This window comes from Xenopus laevis, chromosome 3L (genome assembly GCF_017654675.1).
Source record: "Xenopus laevis strain J_2021 chromosome 3L, Xenopus_laevis_v10.1, whole genome shotgun sequence".
In the NCBI taxonomy this organism is placed as follows: Eukaryota; Metazoa; Chordata; class Amphibia; order Anura; family Pipidae; genus Xenopus; species Xenopus laevis.
In genome coordinates, this window is record NC_054375.1 from 77731790 (window position 1) to 77754133 (window position 22344).

The 22344-nt window shown below is 35.8% G+C and overlaps 1 protein-coding gene across 1 annotated transcript in view; it reads right to left on the bottom strand.

Moving 5' to 3' along the window:
- The window catches only part of grm8.L (glutamate receptor, metabotropic 8 L homeolog), a 435368-nt gene extending 413815 nt beyond the window's left edge, over positions 1–21553 (bottom strand). The window contains exons 1-2 of the mRNA XM_041586418.1: positions 20766–21553; positions 8011–8810 (exon numbers count right to left, since the gene is read on the bottom strand). Coding sequence (XP_041442352.1) covers positions 8011–8535 — 525 coding nt within the window. The 5' untranslated portion in view covers positions 8536–8810; positions 20766–21553. The remainder of the gene's footprint in view (positions 1–8010; positions 8811–20765) is intronic.
- Between the last annotated feature and the right edge of the window lie 791 nt (positions 21554–22344).

Consider the following 22344-nt stretch of genomic DNA (forward strand, 5'->3'; position numbering starts at 1 on the left):
ACATACAAGTTCCATGGATGCTTCTCATTTCTTTTATAGGATAAGGGCCAAGCATGAATGCCCAGACTCTGCAGTAACAGGCTCCGGGTGATGAGTGCTGGCACTCCGTTGCAGGTTTCTGCTCAGATGCTTTTATCTAACTAGATGTCTTGTTTTCCATGTCTGTAGAGATGCTCACCAAAATTAAAGAAATACTGATACCACAATTTGACATCTATTATAACATTAGCAGGCTATTTATACATTTGCCATAAAAGTATTTGCCCAATTTATTTACCAATGCCACATTTGTGTAGCAGTAGTCTGTTAGCATTAGATGCTCTACATGTTGGCAAAACAGTTAGGCTTCAGAACTTTAAGTAACAATTACTTATAAAAGCAGAGCAATTAGCAAACAATCAACAATGCCTGTTGGTAACTTTGATTGTAAATTAATATTTTGAAGCGTAATTTTTTTTGTGTACCATTTTAAGAGAGCAAACTTGACATTCAGATATACAGGGGCGTAACTATAGAGGAAGCAGACCCTGCGGCTGCAGGGGGGCCCAGGAGGTATAGGGGCCCCATGAGGCCCTTATTCATATACAATTTCAATAAATATTGGAGAAACAAGTCAACCTCTAAACATTTTGGGGGCCTGAAAAATAATTTGCTGTGGGGACCAGTAATATCTAGTTACGCCACTGCAGATATAAAAACTGTATTGAGATGTGTATGGCTAAATGTGTAGATATTCTTTAATCAGATCTGGTAGAGAGAGAGAGAGAATATATGTGGTTTAGTTGTCATCTTTGTCGTAGTAAATAAGGTCCATCACATCAACCTTTTTTTATGAGCTGTTGAAACATGTTTTAATGTAGTTACCACATCAAATTGAAACAAAGCCTCTAGTTACTATACATCAAAAAGCTACTAAGGCCAGCTGATCTGTCTGCTAGGCAACAGAAATAGTTCTGTTTACAATTTAAGATGAAGAAAACATGTCACTGGATTTAGGAGTTTCCAAAAATGGAATTTATTAAAAAATCTTAAAAGGAGTTTCCAAAAATGGTTAAATGTATAGCTGCCAACGTTAATATACTCCCTGAACATTGTATTAGTCTATAAAAAGATATTGCATAAAACAGCTCATGTGTAAAACCCTGCTTCATGCAAATAAACCATTTTCATAATAATATACTTTTTTACTAGCATGTGCCACTGAGTAATCCTAAATAGAAAACTGCCATTTTAAAAAATAAGGGCCCCCCTCTGGGATCCTATGATTCACGATGCTCAGAAACAAATTAAACAAACCATACATGTTAGGTCACATGAGCCAATTAACAGACCAAGTTCTTCTTTTGCTGCCACACTTCTTCCTGTTACAGAGTTGTAGTATTTCTGGTCAGGTGATCTCTGAGACAGCACACAGACCATCATGAAATGGTGGGTCAAGGCAAGAGATGTTAAAGGGCAATATTTACTTAAATATATATTCCAGTTTGGTAAGATTCTTTAATATACCACTTAATTTGTCATAAACTATCTGTTGCTTAAGTATTCATTTTGGGGGTATAGTTTTCCTTTAATGCTGACCCTTGAATCGCTCTGTGTTTTTACTATGTTTCCATTATTTTCATTTAACAGTACCTAAAGATGCAAAACTGTGTGACATTTTTCTAAGAATTGTTGCTTGTAGTCAGGAGGGAGTGGAAAATGTGTGTTGTTGTTGTATGTTTATGTGTGTGTTCAAAGTGTTCATATTAGTGTGTGTGTTTTCAGCTGTGTCCTGTAATCATCTGGTTGATTTTGCTAATATAACAACTTAGCGAGAAGACTGCATTGCCACAACAAAAAGCCAAATATAGAATTAAATCAATGGTTCTTTCATATTGTGATAAACAACTCTCCTTTGCACCTGGTCAATTGTTTTGCTCCTGAAAGTGCATATATTCACGAGAACAATATACCATGTAAAAACATGAATTGCATAGTCACTCTCATTATTTTAAAACAGAACCAAGGGCAAAGTTTAACTCTTAAAATCTAGGGGTTTTTTTGTCACGGAAAGCAAACAAAATATTTCAATGAAAATAATGAATTTTCCTTTTAGCGAGAAGTACTTAGACTGGGTCCATAATTAAGTATAAAGGAGATGTCTCCTACTTTTGCAGGGAACTGTGCTACATCAATTACATGGGTAAATAGGAGATTTTCCCAGAGGAGACACCATGTGACCCCATATTGATCAAGACTGCAGAGGAACGCTATTTGCAGTTGCATTGCATAATGGAAATCAGGCGTTGGCTGTCATGGTTTCACAAGACAAATTGCTGGTATTTGAGACAAATCATAGCCTCATTCCCATGTCTGTTTCTTGCTTCTCAACTAATGAAAGGTTCAGTGTGCAGTTTACTTTCTTAATTAACTCTTACCCAATACTCTTGTTAGTATAGTGATTAAAAGGACATATCTGCACTAGAAATGCCATTTATGATCTATGATTTGGTTTTCAGCCGTGCATTATTCAACTTGCCAACGTCTCTTTAAAATGCCACATATTTAAAAATAACTACATCACCCAGAGTTTTCCGGGGGATACAAATAGAGACGGGCACAAAATAATATTAAATAAAGGAAGTAAATTAAACAGCAAACAGCTGCAGAATTTTCAATCTGTATCTTTTTTATTAACCTTCACATGCCTGAAGAAGCAAAGTAATTTCTGTGGAGCTTATTGGCAGTTGTAGATTTTTTTTCTCTTTCTTCCTTCGTTTCTTGCAGAGCACAATAATCCCAAGTCAGCCCCTCTAGCTGCAGTATAGCAATCACAAATCTTGTGCAGCTCTGTATCTGATGCCTTGACTCAGAACAGGAGGTGATGAAAATCAGCCGAGGATTCATCAGGGCAGTGTTAGGCTAATACACAGTCCTGCAACCAAGTCCTAATAATAGTGGAGAAATTACTCCCAATGAGAATCATTCTTCCCATCCATGCATCTCCTTTTCCGCCCACAGATCATCAAAACTGTACCTGTGCCTGCCATTAATTTTGAAACACTTAAAGCTGTCATTCTAAGACAACTACAGATTTTTTTTTTTATTATTTGTCAGACTGGCAGGTGAGTTTTATAGCACTGTAACCATGGCAACAAATGTGCTATGCAAAATGATTTGGAAAATAAATAAAAACAGGGACCACCAGGGCTAGCTTAATGATGCAATAACTTTAAAAATGTGGTTGACTTAGATCAGCCTTCTAACCTCCTGCTGTATTTGAAATACAACACCCAGCATCCGTTGACAGCTGTACGGTCATAGGCTGGACATGCATGATTTAGATTCTTGTCAGCACGTTTGTTTATAAACACAAAGCATCATATATTCCACTTTTTAATCATGACGGATTGTACATAATTTGAATCTAAAAATGTTCAAATGTTTTACTGACCTAGAATATAGCCTGTTTTGGCAAATATTGTTTCCAAATGAAGTCTGTTATTGCTAGGCAGCCTGTCTGTAAGACTCAGATGTTGCTTTATGGCACTGACATTTATTAGATCTTTTTCATTGACTTTGTAAGTACCACCAGTAGATGCATTTTATCAAATGTAATGGGATTTTAGAGAGATTTTATAAAGATGGAAAGAGACAAGAAAACGTCATGATGACTGCCTTCAAGAATATAGAATTAATGATTCCAATACTATAATCAGTTTAAATAAATATGGAGGATGTTACACAATAATTTAGTTGTGAATTTATGTTTACTTTAGTATACCACAAACATTACTATATGTACTGCATCTTTATGTATCTCTTTATTATTAAAATATTTAAAAAACATAAGAAAATAGTTCTAGTTGATTCCCTAATAAACACCAATACCCCTCTTTGGCAAAATAGCAGGTTTGGGCAGGGTGCAGGGTGTAAATAACATGGTGAATTACCCACCTCTTTGGCAAATTACTGGAAATATTTTTACATCTAAAATATTTACATTGATGAAGTCAAAATGCAAAAGATACTGGAAAAAGCAAAACAGATGAAAGTGCAGTGTTCTGCTTAAATACTCCAAGCCAGTTGTTTTTGTTTTTTTAAAGGGGTGTGCCAAGGCGGGGCACACCCCTTTGATTTTTGGTAGTGTCAAAAAATTGGCACTCCAGTGACTCTGACTTTCCTTCTCTTTCTGTCTGTTTTGGACTACATAGACAAACTATTTTGAATAATGCAAGAAGGGGATGATTTTTTATAGTGATAAAAATATGATTTTTTTTTTATAATAAGCGAAATGATAAGATAGATGTTTTGGCTTAGAAAAGATCAACGCCAATCCTTTTCTTTTAAAATGATGCAGTTCATGGCACACATTTTTCTACTAGGAAACTTGACCCAAAACAGATTTATACTTTTCTAGGTCTTTATTTAAACTAATAATGTCTCTCAATTGAAAGGCATTATCAAGTACAATCAATATTAATCTCACTGTGACAGAAGCACAAAGGAGACTTAATTTTTGCAAATAATATATACACATGGGCAATTGGATCTCAGTTCACAGTCAATGGTATACAGTTAGATGTCTAACTTTAGCAGGTTGCTAAATAAATCTGAAGTATCAAAACTTAATTATTGACAATGTTTTAAAAAAATGCTAATCAGTTAAGCGATATTACCAATTTTGTCAACAATTTTTGTTACCCAGTAAAAAACGTTATCAGTTTGTAAACATTTTTCCAATAATAAATCCAATTTTTAAAAAAATTAAGTAGGGATGCATTAAATATATTGCAATATATGGACAAACAATCCCTGTTTTATTTAAAGGGTAAGGAATTTTGCACTGATATCCATTTCTTGAAAGAGCAAACAGATTTTTTTATATTCAATTTTGAAATCTGACATGGGGCTAGACATATTGTCAATTTCCCAGCTGCCCCAAGTCATGTGACTTGTGCTCTGATAAACTTCAATCACTCTTTACTGCTGTACTGCAAGTTGGAGTGATATCACCCCCCCCCCAGCAGCCAAACAAAAGAACAATGGGAAGGTAACCAGATAGCCGCTCCCTAACACAAGATAACAGCTGCCTGGCAGATCTAAGAACAACACTCAATAGTAAAAACCCATGTCCCACTGAGACACATTCAGTTACATTGAGAAGGAAAAACAGCAGCCTGCCAGAAAGCATTTCTCTCCTAAAGTGCAGGCACATCAGATTTCAAAATTGAATATAAAAAAATCTGTTTGCTCTTTCAAGAAATGGATATCAGTGCAGAATTCTGCTGGAGCAGCACTATTAACTGATTCATTTTGAAAAAATGTTTTTTTCCCATGACAGTATCCTTTTAAGGCACAAAATGTTTCAATGTCCTTAATGTATTGTTAATGGGTTGAGTGCAGAGGACCTCTTGTTGCTGTATATATATATATATATATATATATATATATATATATATATATTTATTTATTTATATATATACACACACGCGCACACACACACACATATTTATATATCTATATCTATATGTGCCACAATATGTCACAGTGACTTTAATAATAATAATTATTACATTTAAAGACCCCCATTATGAAAAAATAAATATTGACGACTTCAGGAAACAACAAGTGCAAATGCAGAAACTTCCATAATATATATATATATATATATATATATATATATATATATATATATATATATATTGTGCTTTATAATGTGTATACAGTTCTGAAAATGGAAAATATGGTGAAAAGTATCAGTGAAGCCCAAAAGACCAATTAATTGGGTTCATTCAAGTAACTTATGGTTAAAATCATAGTATACGCTTTAGAATATTGTATCCCTTGTTGTAGAACATAATGATATCCATTATTGTAGAACATAATGATCTTATAAATCACCTAGTGATAGTACTTATTACCTGAAAGTTCCCTAACCATTACCACTGGCACTTGGTATATGGTCTACTGCCTTCTTATGGTCACATCAGTGAAGTCAAATTTCTTACAATGTGCATTATTTCCAGTATACAGCTGTACAATATTAATTTGTTTCCACTTCAACAAGTATATGAAAATAGGAATGGCCTCCAGGCAATTTTATGTCACTGTAGGACAAATCATGTAATTTATTTTCAATACACACTTACATGCTGCTAGAACAAATGTGAGCAATAATATTAACAGAAGGGAGACATTTTTAAATTATTAGGAAGGCAATTTCTATCTCTTGCCAAAAGCGGCAAGTAGCTGCCAAAAACATCTTTGGGTGGGGGGAAAACTCAACAGCAAAGTATAGGAAATGCACATTAATATTCCAAATATACAACTTAAAAACTAGTTCATAGACACCCTGTAATATTTGGCACAGGAATGATAAATTCTAAATTGGCAACTGGGAAAGAAAAAGAAAATGTAAAGTACTTTGTGTGTTAAAGCCAAACAGTCTTATTCATTTGCAGAGATACTAATAGCTTAGCTTGGATGTTGGAAGGTTGATATGGAAGGATTTGTACTAATAAGTAGGCTTCACAATAAAATATGTCTGTATCATCTAGAATGCTCATATTAGTATTTACAGCACTTGTCTTGAACAGTGAGAAGATTATATGTAATCTGATATGTGCAAGGTTATGTAAAATTACAGTAGGCATCAGAAGTAATAATTACTTACAACAGGCAAAACCTGTAGAAATCCTGAGATAATACAATCTGCTAATTTTGTTGTCAGTTTAAAGATAATCTTCAGAAATGTCTACAGAGCATAACATTGCAAATTATGTCTATGTACTGACCTTAGAAGTCAACTAGCCAGGAAAATAAAGTTATTTTCTTTCTATTTGTGATATTACATTTTAAAACAGACTTTTCCTGAATTTCACAACAATGTATACAAAGTAGACACATTAGCTGCTCCAGTTAAAACATTTCAGAACATGGTACATATACAGCAATGATGCAGTCATATAGAAAATGAGCATTACATTTAGAGACAAATTTATCAAGAGTCGAATTTCGAATTCATGTGAGTTTTTGACTCCCTTAAATTCTATTTCATTTGAAATTCAACCTGGCGAAATGTATTAATAAAATCGAATTATTAAAACTCGGACTAATTTAAATGACCTGAACACTTGAATTCGATTTGAATCTGATGAAACTCGATTCGATTTTTTTCTCCTAAAAAAACTCGAATGTTAGGAAGTTTTCAAAAATCTCCAAATTGATCCCAAGATCTTTCCCATTGACTTAAACAGTAATTCGGCATGTTTTATGTGGCGAATAGTCTAATTCGAGTCCTTAAAGGGCCAGAGTATGATAAATCTCGAAAATCTAATTCGAATTTTTAAAAAAACTTGACTCCCTAGTTGAATTTGACAGTTCTGACCTTAAAAAAAATTAGATTTTTCGATTCCGAATTTTTAATTTGACCATTAATAAATCTGCCCCTTAATGTAGTTGAAACAAAAAGCTGATTCTTCTTACTTTTTTTGTTGCTTTTTGGTTGCTGTCTGTGTTATCTGCTACAGCGTTGTGTTTAGATTGATGATCATTTGTGAAATATTTTTAAATCTACATATTTCCTATCTGACAGTCTTCTAAGCATAACTGCGGCAGTGTTTCTAAACTAAATTTATAGATCAATTTATTTTGTTAATGGTGTTCCTTTCCTAGCTGAGAATATCAGAGGAAAGCAAGAATACTTTTTGTTCTTTTAAGATGTCTTTTCTATCAAGACAAAAATACAGTTTTGTACCCGATAATCTTTGCTTGTTACAAAGATGATTCCAGCACTAACTGGGGTAAATGGGTCATTAAAACTAGTAAGCAATATTGTAAAGTTTCTTGGCAGAGAAACAGTTCATTTTCTTTAGTACTCCAATAGCACATGCTGCTATCGGAGTTTGGCAATGTAAGCCATTAAGAGAAACACGCTCTGCATACATTATTGTGCTTGAAATAAAAAGTATGTTAGTCATATCTACATTATTGGAAATGGAAAACAGATAAAATGAAACATCACCTTACCTTAAAAAGCCTTAGAATATTGGCAACCATGATAGATACTGAACTTGCTGCAGCTCCTATTACCCCAACTATTTTATCAGGCTTTGTAAATATAGGAGGATCTCCATTGGCACATCTCACATCAGAAGCATCTTTTTCTATTAAAGCTTGCACAAAGGTTAAAGATTGCTCTAAGGCATATGTATCCCTTGAGCAGGTATCAAGGATGCGCACTCCTAATGTAATGTTTGGAAGAAGGTCTGGGTCCTTATTGATCTGATCAATTGCATACATCATTGCCTCGAGTCTGTGAATTCCTTTCTCTTTTTTAAGATCTCCACATGGCACACCACGCTCTCCTCTTGCATGGACTGGGAAGAGACCTCCAAGTATAACGTCCCCTTCTACTCTGATGGAGTGAGCATATTCCTGGCCATTAGTTGTTTGCATCATGCTTGATATCCAGAAGACATACATTGCTAAAAATAAAATGCAGGGGCAAAGAGTTGATTGGGTGCTTCGGTATGTAACTTTTCTCGACGACATAATTGCAATCCAGAATCCAACTCTGATATGAAAAATGTAGTCTTTTCAAACTGCACCTTCCAGATGTTACCATCAGTGCCCAATAAAAAATAACATAATGTAGCAGTATACTATCAAAGTCAACTCAACACAGCAAAGTTAAGACAATCCATTCAATAAATCCAGTATAGCAAGTAGATACTTCATATGATCAGGTAGACCTTTCATGTGTTCAGGTTGAGGAACTGGTAGTCTCCAAGTCATGTCTTTTTGATGAATGTTCAGATAAGGTTATCCTATAAAATCAAAATCAACAGAAAAGGTTTAAAGCACAGAGTGCATTATTTATTTAATACAAATCAGCCAACCTCAACAAACCATAACACTAAATGCAATATTAAATGTCCAACAAATGATTTATTTTCTCAAAGCAGGTGCTTTTTTCTGAATACTTGGCTTACTTGGCTTGGGTGCACTTTGTGGTTGCATAAAAAACAGGTGTACTGACAGACAAACCTTCTGGTAGGATGCCTATATATTTGGCATCCCCACAAACTTTTTCATGCTTGTCTTGCTCCCCAACTCTTTTTACATCTGAATGTGGCTCATGGGTAAAAAAGTTTACATAGTTACCTAGTAAAATCGGGTTGAAAACAGACAAAGTCCATCAAGTCCAACCCCTTCAAATGAAAACCCAGCATCCATACACACACCCCTCCATACCTTCACATAAATTATTTATACCCATATCTATACTAACTATCACAATAGCATTTAATATTATGTCTTTCCAAGAAATTAACCAAGCCCCTCTTAAAAGCATTAACATAATCAGCCATCACAACATCACCCTGCAGTGCATTCCACAACCTCACTGTCCTCCCTGTGAAGAACCACCAACGTTGCTTCAAATACAAGTTCTTTCTTCTTGTCTGAAGGGGTGGCCTCTGGTACGGTGATCCTCTTTATGGGTAAAAAGATCCCCTGCTATTTGTCTATAATGTCCTCTAATGTACTTGTAATCATGTCGCCTCTAAAGTGCCTTTTTTTCCAGAGAAAACAACCCCAACCTTGATAGTCTACCTTAATAACTCAATTCTTCCATCCCCCTAACCAGTTTAGTTGCACGTCTCTGCACTCTCCAGCTCATTTATATCCTTCTTAAGGACTGAAGCCCAAAACTGCAGTGCATAATGCAGATGAGGCCTTACAGGGACCTATAAAGAGGCATAATTATGTTTTCATCTCTTAAGTTAATGCCCTTAGACAGAACTTTATTTGATTTAGTAGCCACATAATGACACTGCCCGTAATTAGACATGTTGTTGTCTACAAAAACCCCTAGATCCTTCTCAATTAAGGAAACTCCCAACACACTGCCATTTATGTTATTATTTTTACCAAAGTGCATTACTGGTTAATGACACATGTTATTTCAGATGCTTTTATAGATAAGGCAGTGCAGAAAAGTCAAGCCACTGTATTCCACCCCCTCTCACTGTGACAGGCACGGGATATGGCACACACATAGCAAATTTTGATGTGAAAAGAAATCTGCCATGTGTGCACTCACAGACCCCACAGATCCCAAGACTGTCAGTGCAGAGAGAGAGAGAGAGAGAGAGAGAGAGAGAGAGAGAGAGAGAGAGAGAGAGAGAGAGAGAGAGAGATAGAGAGAGAGAGAGAGGGTGCCAGTGGATTGTTTCTCCATTAGACTCCAAAGCAAAGGGATTTTGCTGTTTCAAATTACAGCCAGCTAAACTAGACCTCTACTATTAATCTGTCATTGCCACTTTTTATGTAGATATAATCTTTCTATGTCAAGAAAAGTGATCACCATGGGTCACTGAGGCACCTTTAATCCCACAGCCTCAATGAGTTATCAGGTCAATAAGATGGCTGTGAGGCCCATAAGCCATTCTTTAATTGTTTTCCTATCACTGATTGCTTTTAGACAAGTTGCATTCTTGATGTCGATTTTAGAAGCATAATTAACCATTAAGTACAGAATTTATCCTGCTGTAATTTACTTACATTAAAACCCTGCAGCTGAGACACAGAAATGCTAGTGCCGCTGTTGTGGGTAAAATTGCAGTAAGTATGACATTTTTACCCAGAGCCCAATTTTTTCCTTCTCCTATATTTGCATCACTAAAGTGTTGTGAATGAAAAAAACATCCAGAAATGAATCCAGGAAATGTAAGAAATGTTTTCAGTGATAAAGTACAATTCTTGGGAAAACATTGATTTTATATGCAGATATGAATGTTTTTTTCTGCAGTGCAGGCAAATCTGGAGGTGATTTATTCAATGGCATAATCTAATGAACAATATCATCAATATCATCACAAACAATGTAAGCATGGTCTACCAGGAATAATCCTAGAAAATGCTACAAAAGGTTTATTTTCTGCCACTAAAAACAGTACAAATGTATTTTTCCAGGAGGCCATATATATATATATATATATATATATATATATATATATATATATATATATATTTATAGGCTGTCACCAGTGGAAGAGATGTTCAAATGGGATGCAAACTAGAACTGCAAAGGAACAATTTGTGAAATCCTCACAAAGAAAAGAATACAAAAACCTGATCCTAGATGGAGCTTACAGGGAATGTAAGTAAAACCTTTTAAATAGAAAACAGCAAGCACACAATAAAATAAAAGGCTTAACACAGCATAAATTAATAATATAATAGTATACAGATAAAAGTTTAACAAATTTTAATAGCCTGTTATCTAATATGTTAATATTAAATTAGCTTACCGTATAAAAAGTCAATATAAAGGTTGCTAAAGTGATACTGCAATGCTACAATAGACTACAGCACAGTTTTCTAAACCACCCCCAATCAAGTATTATAGCTCTGGCTAATCCAACCCTGGTCTATGAAGCAGAGTTTTATAGGCATGAGTACAAATATAAACAGCTCTACAGAATATTGAAGGATCATCACTGCCCCAAGGCCAGTAGGAGTTATAGAACTGCTATCCTTGCTCATCAAACTTACGTCATGTGAGAGTGTCAGAAACTGTAAGTACAGTCCCACTAACCTGTGAGTTGATTTGGGGGAATTGAAAAAAAAAATATTGCAGTTCTCCTTTATTAGTGATTCTGACATGTTCATATCAATGAAAGCATGAGAGCTTAATAAATAAAATCTCACCCACATTCTATTCATTCCTGTGGTTTTTAGAACTGTATCTATCAATGGGTGAAAGTTAGAACTCACCATTTGATAAATACAATTCTAAAAATCCCATAGGACTGAAAACTTGTTTTTATTTATTAAGATCTAAAGTCACATTTTGATAAATCTGCCCCTAAGAGATAAAGGAGGTTATCTAGCAAAGTCTGCATGACAATAACTTGAAAAACTGGAGTTATTTTACTATAAAATCGAATTTTTAGTGGAATAAAAAAAACCTGAATTTTTCAGAATTTATTAAACCCAGAGGGTGTTAAATGTCTGAATAAAAAAGTACTCCAATTCAGACCTGCTGAGTTCATATAGAAGTCAATGGGAGGTGTCCCAAAGATATCCTGCACTGGGTTCCGTGCAATAATCGGAAGATTTTGTGGTTTTCAGCCAAAATCCTAAAAAAATCTGAGCTGTCACGCATCAAATCTGAAAAAAATTGTACAATTCATATTTTTTAATGTTTTCACATCGAGTTTTTTTCCCGCACAGTGAATTTTCAGAAAGATGGATTGATAAATAAGACTATTTTACCGCAATTTCCAGAAATTTCAGAGTTTGATAAATAATCCCCAAAATGATGATTTACTGTACCAAGGGAGCACAAATAACAATATACTGTTTTATTATCACAAAGAAAAAGCTAATACTTTTTTAATGGCCTTCCTGTAATTCAAATTTTTCTGGATAACAGGTTTACAGATAACAGATCCCATACCTGTACAAACATTTTTACAAAAGCAAAAAGTGATGAACAGAAGCACACCAATTTGTATCAGGTAGTGAAAAGCATGAAAAGTTGTGTTATGTTGTCTTTATTTCATGTTTACCACAATCCATTCCAAAAGGTTCCTTCTGCCAATTTTTATGACCCTGCACAGCTTGTTCACTTTGGTGTCATGATCTATGATGAAAACAAACCCAAAGGAGTGCTCTGTGGTTATATTCTATGAAAATTGAGTTATGTTTGATTTTTTTTTTTTCATTTCTTTAGTGTAATACTATTTTCTTTTTTATTTACTTTGTGTCAAAAAAATAGTATTGTGTATGTGCAACAGGGCCAAATATCTAAAAGAAACATCATTTTGCAACCAACTGCAACAGAGCAAGTATCATATGGACATTAGGCGCACGTGCACACACACACAACAAATAATGTGTCAGATATAAGAAGTCTGTGTGAGTTTTGAAGACAACATGAATTGCATGATCCTGTCTGGAATTTATGGCAGGGCTACCATGGAGAAGCTACTTATATACAAGGACATGGCAAAAAAAAAGATTTTAAAAAAACCAAGCGTAAGGAAGGAGCCTATGTCCAGACCACCAAGGTCTGAGAAAAGTGATAGGGCCAATGAGATGGAGCTCGTTTTCCTACATCTGGATCTGACTGAAAGTGAAAGGGTGCCAAATGTTAAACATAGAACTGGATCCATAACTGTATTGTTACTCATCAAGGGAATCATTAAGGTAGAAAGGTGCTCTTTATGGCCATATAACAGCTAAGAGGTATAAAGCCATTTTACAGGACCAGTGGCAGTGGATTATACATACACCGCTCCACTTAATGATGTTTCCATTTTCCAAGATTATTATACATGCATGCACAACGTTAAACAGAGAAATGTCTCTCTTTGTAACCACCTGTCCATACATCATTGCATCATTAAATAATTATGGGAAATTTTGAAGTATAAAGTAGATTTCCATTCTCTTCGTCCATAAAAGAACTGAAGACTTTTCTTCTTAAAGGATGTATATATGTATCTATACATACACAGAATACATATACTCAGCAATTTACCCTAGCTAGGATGATAAAGCTGTTTTGACTACTGGAAGGCTCAACCAGGCAGAATCTAATTTCTTGGGAATGAATTTATTTTAAAAAGGTAGGTTCCATGTGGTGTAGGTGTTAATCAAAACAGGGCTCCCCCACCCATATGACTATATCAACGTTTCAATTTCAATCTAAAACTAACTAAAAACAGACTGATGGGGTTGTTTACTACAGCAGGATGCAATATACGTGCAAAACTGCATCCACCCAAATTATATTCACAAAAATACTCCTGTCAATATAAAGTATGCTCCTTTATACTTGAGCCAAATACCAAATTGCCAGTTTCTGCATTGCGGCATAAAGCACAAGGTAAAAAAACCAGGGTGCAAAAAACACAAGGGGGGTCCCGGAATTAACACTTGCCTTAAGGAAATTTTGTTTCCAGGTTCCCTTTGCTTATTGTACCCCCACAATTACTGAATTAGACATAATTAATTGAGCACTAATATACACATATCAACACAAATGCAACTTGTAAGCAATTTTCCAATGCAGAAAAACCACTTCAGCAAGGGAAAACAGCACAGTGATTATGTGCAAGTTTAGCATCATGCACTTGCTTTGTGAGTGGCCTTCTAGAAGTTTAGCCACATTTTAAGAGTCCGGAGTTTCAACAGATATTTATCTGTTTTTGTCAATAATATTGTTTTTATTTTCCCGATGTATAATAATATTGTTTTTATTTCCTTGATGTACAAAAATAATTTTCTTTTGTACATAGAATTTTGTAGTAGTATGAATTAGAATTAGAATATTTTAGTGTTTTAAAGAAAAGAGCATTTGCTATTTTAACAGGCATCATCCTATGCTTTTTAATACTTTCTCTGGGCCTTTATTTAAAATTCTATAACTGCATTCATTTTATTCTTTAATAAAGAAAACAGCAGCTGTGTATCGTTTTATGATAAAACTGTAGAGTTGTCCCTTGGTGTCAATAACTCTCTCAATGACTGTCACAAAGCGTCTTTTTCTTGGAAAAGGAAGAGTCTTCCAAAATGTGACAAACAGCCACCCATGGGGCTTGATCAGCTTAGACATCTTCTTGAGAACCTACTCAGCTGGAAATTTCCAGACACACTTGCCATTTGCTGTAGAATTACAGTCAGCTCTGTTTGCCTTAAAGGCTAGAGACTTAAAACCGAATCTTACATGAACACTTTGCAGTTTGCATCCTGGCAGTCAATAATGGCGAACCTCCATGGGATATGTTCTATGATGTCATGCAGGCTTATTCATTAGAACACCATGCCTGCCATCTGTAATGGCCAGAATTCTATCTTTTGTTTACCCTCACCAGAGCAACACACAGAAATAGTGTCTCATGGGATGTAAAAAGGTCACTGACCCTTATCTTCGGGAAAATCTGTCATTCTGTTACAAGCAGCAAAAACAGTGAATAGTCCAAAGTACAATTCAGAAGCCAACCATAAATATAATATATAGTTGATATCTTTGAAACTGCATTACTGCACAAAATGAAGACAATGTTTAGTACTATTTTAGTGTTTGATACAGGACCTTTTTTTGTTACAGTGCATTCACCTGACCTGATTGATTCCATTAAAAGCTGGGTTTAAAGATCCAGTCCATATGAAAGATAAGAGCAACTTGGAAGATTAAAATACAATTAAAAAACAATTATAGTGGAGGATACTACCTTTCCATCTTTAACATATTATGGATCTATAGGAAGTCAATAGGAGAGTTGGGGAAGCTTCGCCGTCACTAAACAATGGAGACCATCTGCCTAGTGTCACAAATGATGTAAAACCTACCGAAGAACATGACCTCTACCTGCACCCCCCTCCCCCCCCCGACGATCCTATCACTATCCTATTTCTGTTGCTTATCTCCAATTGAAGCTGCACATTTCATAACATCTAAAAGATTATACACACACACACACACACATTATCAAGGATCTTGATAAAGGCCCCAAGGGGGGCCGGAACGTTGGAAAATACTAGTGATGATTAAATAAAATAATTTTAAAACACAAGTGGAGTGCTGGTCCAATCTGAATTTTATATATATATATATATATATATATAAATATATATATATATATATATATATATATATTTATATACCCAGCTTCATGGTGCACACCGTTGACAGTGTTTCTGCCCGGGTGTCAGCATAAAGGATATATAAAATATAAAGCAGGATGCGGCACTCATGGGAACTTTGTGCAAAAAACTTTTATTGGGCTCAACTTTCGTTCCCCCACAGGGATCTTGATCAGGAGTATACAGCAAACAACCAGTTTGCCCATCACTTCCAGCATTCAAACCACGGGTAAATTTTGGCATCAAAGCGCATTGCTAGGCATCCACTGCTGATGAAGTGCGCAAAGTCCCCGTGAGTGCTGCATACTGCTTTATATTTTATATACTGTTCATATAGAGAGAGAGAGAGAGAGAGAGAGAGAGAGAGAGAGAGAGAGAGAGAACATGGAGGAGCACTCACTAAACAAAAACACAGCATACCTGGGTGCAGGTAAAATGTGTACAAAACAACAAAAAAATACTGCATTCAACAGGCTCAGTAATTAAAGTAACTGATTTTAAGACAAGCAAAAGAAATTCATATTATTTTTTACTTCTTTTGCTTGTCTATTAAAATCAGTTACTCTAACTGAGCCTGTTGAGTGCGGTATTTTTTTTGTTCACTCGAATCAGTTTTCGGGCAAAACCCTCCGCAAAAAACTTAATCATCATGAAGGCTATTAACATCTTCAAATGGTCGGGGTATAATAAATCTCGAAAAAAAAACTAAAAAAAAATTTTACCCAGAAAATATGATTTTTGTCCAAAAAAATGAAATATTCATGGAAAACACAATCCGATCCTTAATAAATCTGCCTGTTAATGTTTAGTATTTGGATGATATGTGTGTGACTCCACCACTTATCCTAAAGTGTTTATTGCTCAAAAAAAGCTAAAGGGTGTTGCATTAAAGGTTTAAAACATTCATTTATTTCTGTCTCTGCTTTTGATTTTGTTGAAATAGCAAAAAATTGCAGACACAACTGCAGAAACAATGTGTCTGACATGGCCACTTGAGTTTGCTGTTACTGTCTCGTGTATATAATTGGGTGTTCAAATGATGGCTTCCATCCTTTTCACTGCCACCCTCACAATTTCAAATGATATATGAATGATCAATACAAATGCAAGCATGGACTGAGCGCTGAACTGGGAAGGGGGGAGGCTTTTAAAGCATTTAAGGATATTTTACGAATCATTCTAAGTAGAATGATACAGCCATTATAGTCAAATATGCCAAAGAAACAAATTATTGTTTCTAAATGTATGTATGTATATATATATATATATATATATATATATATATATATATATATATATATAAAAAAATTATCAGAAAATACACCACATATCAAAGGTCAATGGGAAAAAATAACAGGTTTAAAATTCTGATTGCAGCAATGTGTAGGACACACACACATGCTGGCGGGGCAGTGCAACGCTCTCTCTTCGCATGGCAAGCAACTTGGCCTTTTTGGTTATTTGCTTCTTAAAGGAGAAGGAAAGCTACGGAGGCATTTTATTGCCAATAGATTAGCTGCAATAGTGCAAGCTAGAAAGCTATATTTATTATTATTTATTATTATGTAGAATGTTTTACCATATCTGAGTAAAAAGCTCTAGAAGCTCTCTGTTTGTTTAGGATAGCAGCTGCAGTATTAGTTTGGTGTGACATCACTTCCTGCCTGAGTCTCTCCCTTATAGCTCTGGGCTCAGATTACAGCAGAGAAGGGGGGAGGGGGGAAGAGGAGCAAACTTGAGCATGCTCATGCCCAGGGCAAGGAGGTTTAAGCTGAAGGCAGGAAGTCTGATACAGAAGCCCATGTGTACACAATAGAAGGAAAGAAATGCAGTGTTTCTTTTAACAGAGGACTCAGAGCAGCAAACCAGGGTTTGCTGGTATATTTAGGTAGACCTTTCTGATAAGACTTCCTTAGTTTTAACCTTTTCTTTTCCTTTAAGTGCCAATAAACTAGACTATTATGTAAAGTAAAACACATAAATTACTTCCAATATTTTCAAACAACTAGTGCTGGTATCACATATGGATTAAAACAAATATCTGTTTACTTATTGCTGCCATAATGGATTCTCAGTATGATATTATGGTTGGGAAAACACTACAATCATTAAATGTACATTTAGGGGCAGATTTATCAAGGGTCGAAAAAGCTTCGAAATTCGAGCATTGAATTGGAATACTTTGACTTCGAATATCGAAGTCGAAGTTTTTTTACATCGAATTTGGCCATTTGGGGTAGAAGTACAATCGTTCGATCGAACAATGAAATCCTTTGAATTGAACGATTCGAAGGATTTCATCCATCGATCGAACGATTTTTCTTTGACTTCAAAAAACTTAGAAAAATGCTCTAGAAGGTCCCCATAGGTTAACATAGCACTTCGGCAGGTTTCATTTAGCGAAGTATTGAAGTCGACGTTTTTTTAAAGAGACAGTACTTCAATTATCGAATGGTCGAATATTCGAACGATTTTACTTCGAATCAAAGTCGAAGTCGAGTATCCTATTCGATGGTTGAAGTATCCAAAAAAATTTCTTTGAATTTCGAATTTTTTTACTTCGAAAATTCAATCGAATTCACTTCGACCCTTGATAAATCTGCCTCCTAATGTGGCTAGGGATAAAGAACCATCTTGTGTGGTTAACTTGTGGGAATGTTACACTAAGCATTATATACCTGCAGTGTACAGTTTTGTACCAATAAACAAAATAAGTATTACTTCAAACATTTGGGAAACCTCTTTATTTAGAGGAGGGAAACATAGCTGCATGCAGCCTGGCACAGGTCCACAGAGTGCTTAATCATTTTTTTCTCATGTCATGTGAAACCAGTTGTTAGCTGACATTTTTTTTTTCATTTACACCTCCTTTACTAGGCATACTATGTAATTCTGCACCAGTTGATGATGAACACGCAGAGGGATGAACATTTCAGCTGTCCTGCAGTTGGGGGTGGTGCTAAATTACAGTATTGTTTTTTGTAAAAGGGAATCCCTAACTATAAAGCTTTACTGTGACAGGGAAATAACAAACCTTTATCTTATCAGCAAAATGAATTGCTCTCAAGAAAAGAATTCCAGTGATCTACATACTTTAACTTAAACTACACTAAGTCTGGTTAATTGATAAAATCTTTCTTAATCGTTTTGACTAACCTCTAAACAAAACTGCAGAACTGAGAGGTTTTGGCACAATGAAAAGCAAAGAAACAGGTACAGTTTTTAGCGCAACTGTCAAAACAAGAGCTAAATGCATATACAGCATTAAAATATCTGTGAGAGAGTCAAAGAAAGTTTGCAGTTGTCACAATCACTTTCATTTTGAATGCATCACAAAAGGAAACACTGCTGAGTAGGGAGCACAATGTGAATATGCGCTGGTTTACAAAAGGAATAATGGTTTCAGAATGATCTGGGCCAGAACTCTTTTACCACTTGCAGAATAATTAATACAAATAATATGTCTCTAAATTAAAAGGTTTCTGGATATTATTCTTTTTCACATTCACTTACGCTGCTATGTTATAAACCCTATGCTGTAAAGGTATTAGATGTATGTGGTGAAATTAAAATATTCTTGCAAGCCATGTTATAAAGGTCATTAGGAAGGTAGCATGTCAGGGCCTCCATCTTTACATTGGTATTAATCAGTGGTGATTAGTTCTTTGTATGTTGAATATATTTATTTATTTATTTTTTTAACGATATAACAAATGGCTTATGCTGTGAATATAATTCTTTGAAGAACATTTATATTCATTATAAAAGGGAGCTTTTAAAAGCCTGAGGGTACTTTTCTTATGAAAGCGGATACTTCCTCCCTAATTATGTCTAAGCACAGAAATAGAACTCAGTAGAATAACATTTTATTTGGTACCTTGACAAATTCTTTTTTCTTAAGATTGACAAAAAATGTATTTTATTTACACAAAATGCTACATGCCAGAGAATCAGTTTCTTGTGTGATTCTATTATATATTTTCACCAGATGAACAAGCCTCAAGGGATCTTTGTGCAATTTTGCTGAGCAGATGGATTTTTGCTCAGTGTTGCTAACGGGCTCCCTGCATTACAACAATCATTTCTCCCCATATCTTTTTGGGAGATGAGTAACTCTCGGAGAAACGGATATGGCTCAGTGTGTACAGCAGGGGAAAATATACGACTGTTTCTGTTCATAGAAGACCAAATCACAGTGTCATAAGGAATGAAAGAAAGTTTATATTCCAATATTGTGCATGATATTATCTAGGATGTAAAATCTAGGAGGTATTTCTCATGGTGTTGATTCGGAGATGTGTGTCGTTATGGGGGCACTCTATACTAATTCTGGAATGATGTACATAAAGCTTTCAATTAATGCTAAATGGCAAACCTACTATTTACTGGAGTACAGGATTCACAATGGTACTTCATTCTGAGCTATGTGGCTGTGGAGATCCCACTTCTTCCATTAACATGAGCCTAGCATTACATCTCAGCATCAGTAAAACATATGTCATATATAGTACCGTTTTGATGTATTTATTAAATAATTTAAAGCCCTAACTTGGGCTCCCCTGCTGTAAAGATGAAGTATTTGGATTCAAGAAAATTGCAGCTATAATTGCTGTGTAAAAGCTTATTTTTATTTTAACTCAACACACTTTTAGTACTATATGAGGCCATCATTTTACAACTGACCACAGTGTAGGCTGTGCCTAATATCCCCTTGCAATGTGATTTATTCTTTACCTCAGATCAAGGCAGTGGTTGGCTTGCATTAAAGCTAATAACTCAGCACCCTTACCTTCCAGCCACCCATACCTCCCACACTTTAACAAGTCCTTGTGGCTCAACGCTGCAAATCAGATTGGCACGCTATCCAAATCCCTCCTCAGATTCCAACCTCGAGTCATTTACAGGCAAGGAAAACAGAAGTAACGTGAGAGGTTGAACTATAACGTGCGACAGAAACTGCCTGAAATAGCTAAGTATCAAGAGCTTGCCATCAAGCCAAAATACAGAACACTGCCAAAACCTTTGACTTATTTCTTTCTCTGAATCGGGCGCCGCAACTTGATGCATCAGCGGCAATAAGACAAAACAAGGTGGATGCCCCTATAGATGTGAGTGGTACGTACCGGCCAGCATCTGGCGCCTGCATCGCCCTGTCAGTGCAAAGGCTGCTCCCGCGCTTCTCTCCAATGAGCCGCACTTGTAGCTCTGTCCGTGGTGCTGAAACAGGCAGCTAGTCCTGAGCGCGCTCCTCCATGTGAATAACAAATACTCCCACTGGCGGCTATTGGTCTCTCACGCTCCCCTTCTAATCCACCTCTTAGCAGACGTTCGCCCTGACAGCGGGCAGCGAAAGCATCTCCTTAACTTCCCTGGCACTGGCATGGAATGTTCGCAGCCAAATCCTTCCACACAGCGGGCGTCAGAATGAAGTGAGCAGTGCGCGACAGTCTAGGTCCCGCTGCCTCCCCCACTCTTGCTGCCATAGCCCTCCTTCTTTTGTATGTCTCTTAGCCCCTATGCATTTCACGACGATGCACAATCCTCTGCAATCATCGCGCCCAGGGCTTTTTCCGGTTTAATAATTAATCAGTATACGGAATGCGATGAACTTGCCCGGACAGAATGGAGAGAAGATGATGACATTGAGTAGAAAGGGAAGGATTCTAATTAAAACACTATAGCACCAGTAAAGTGGGCTACATCAATCAGGGGGGTGTTTGTTGAAGTTAAACACAGGAACGTGCTCTTTTCACTCCACATTGTGCCATTTGCAGGGGAGCCATTCCATTCCTTTAGCCAAGTGTCATAAATAAAGAGCTCTTTTTCTGAGCATCTGGTGTTCTTCATTAAAAGGTATGTCTAATCTGCTCGCCTGCTTTACTGTACGTCTGGGAAGCTAATTTGGACGACATCCACATCCAGTATTTCTTCACCAATAAGAGAGCATTTGCTGTTATGCAGTCCATTAAATGTTGTGTAACTTTTATAATAACTTGTCTATCGATTTCTTGGCTAACACTATTTCACTTTTTTTTCCTACACAAGCTTCCTGGGCAACATAAGCCCTTTGATAGGAATATTTTACTTGGTCGGAAAGTTCCATCTTGAGGAAGGTCTTGGCAACTGCATATTCCCATTGCTTTCTGTCATGATAAATCTTCCCTAAGCTACAGTGTGCTATTCTCCTCACATGGTTCAGAACATTCCTCCCTCTTAGCCAGGCGTCTGCTCCTTGTTAGAAGATAGAACAGCAAATTATTGGGACATTGTATGGAGAGGGTAAGGGCTTTACACTACAATACTTTATTCTCTCTATTTGGAAAGGTGAAATCACACAATCAATAATTCTTCCTTCAAAGGATATCATTGGCTAATCCCTAGAAAATTAAAAGGCTACTGCTATTTCTTTTCAGGTTTCAGGTGGCTGACATGTTGAAAATGAATTACAAAACAACACTTTATTCTGAAGACCGTATGCATTTGGCTTAAATATATGTATAAAAAATTCACAATGATCATTTTCTTCTCTTGTATTTTCTTTTGAATTTGCATACTTTAATTAGGGACGCTTGATAAATAAAATACATTAAAAATATACCTCCAAACAAATAGGACTCCATAATAATATATCACATAAGCATTTTTGTGAAAAATTTATTTTTTTAATATGACATGCCGCTAGATTTTACCTAAATTGAATTA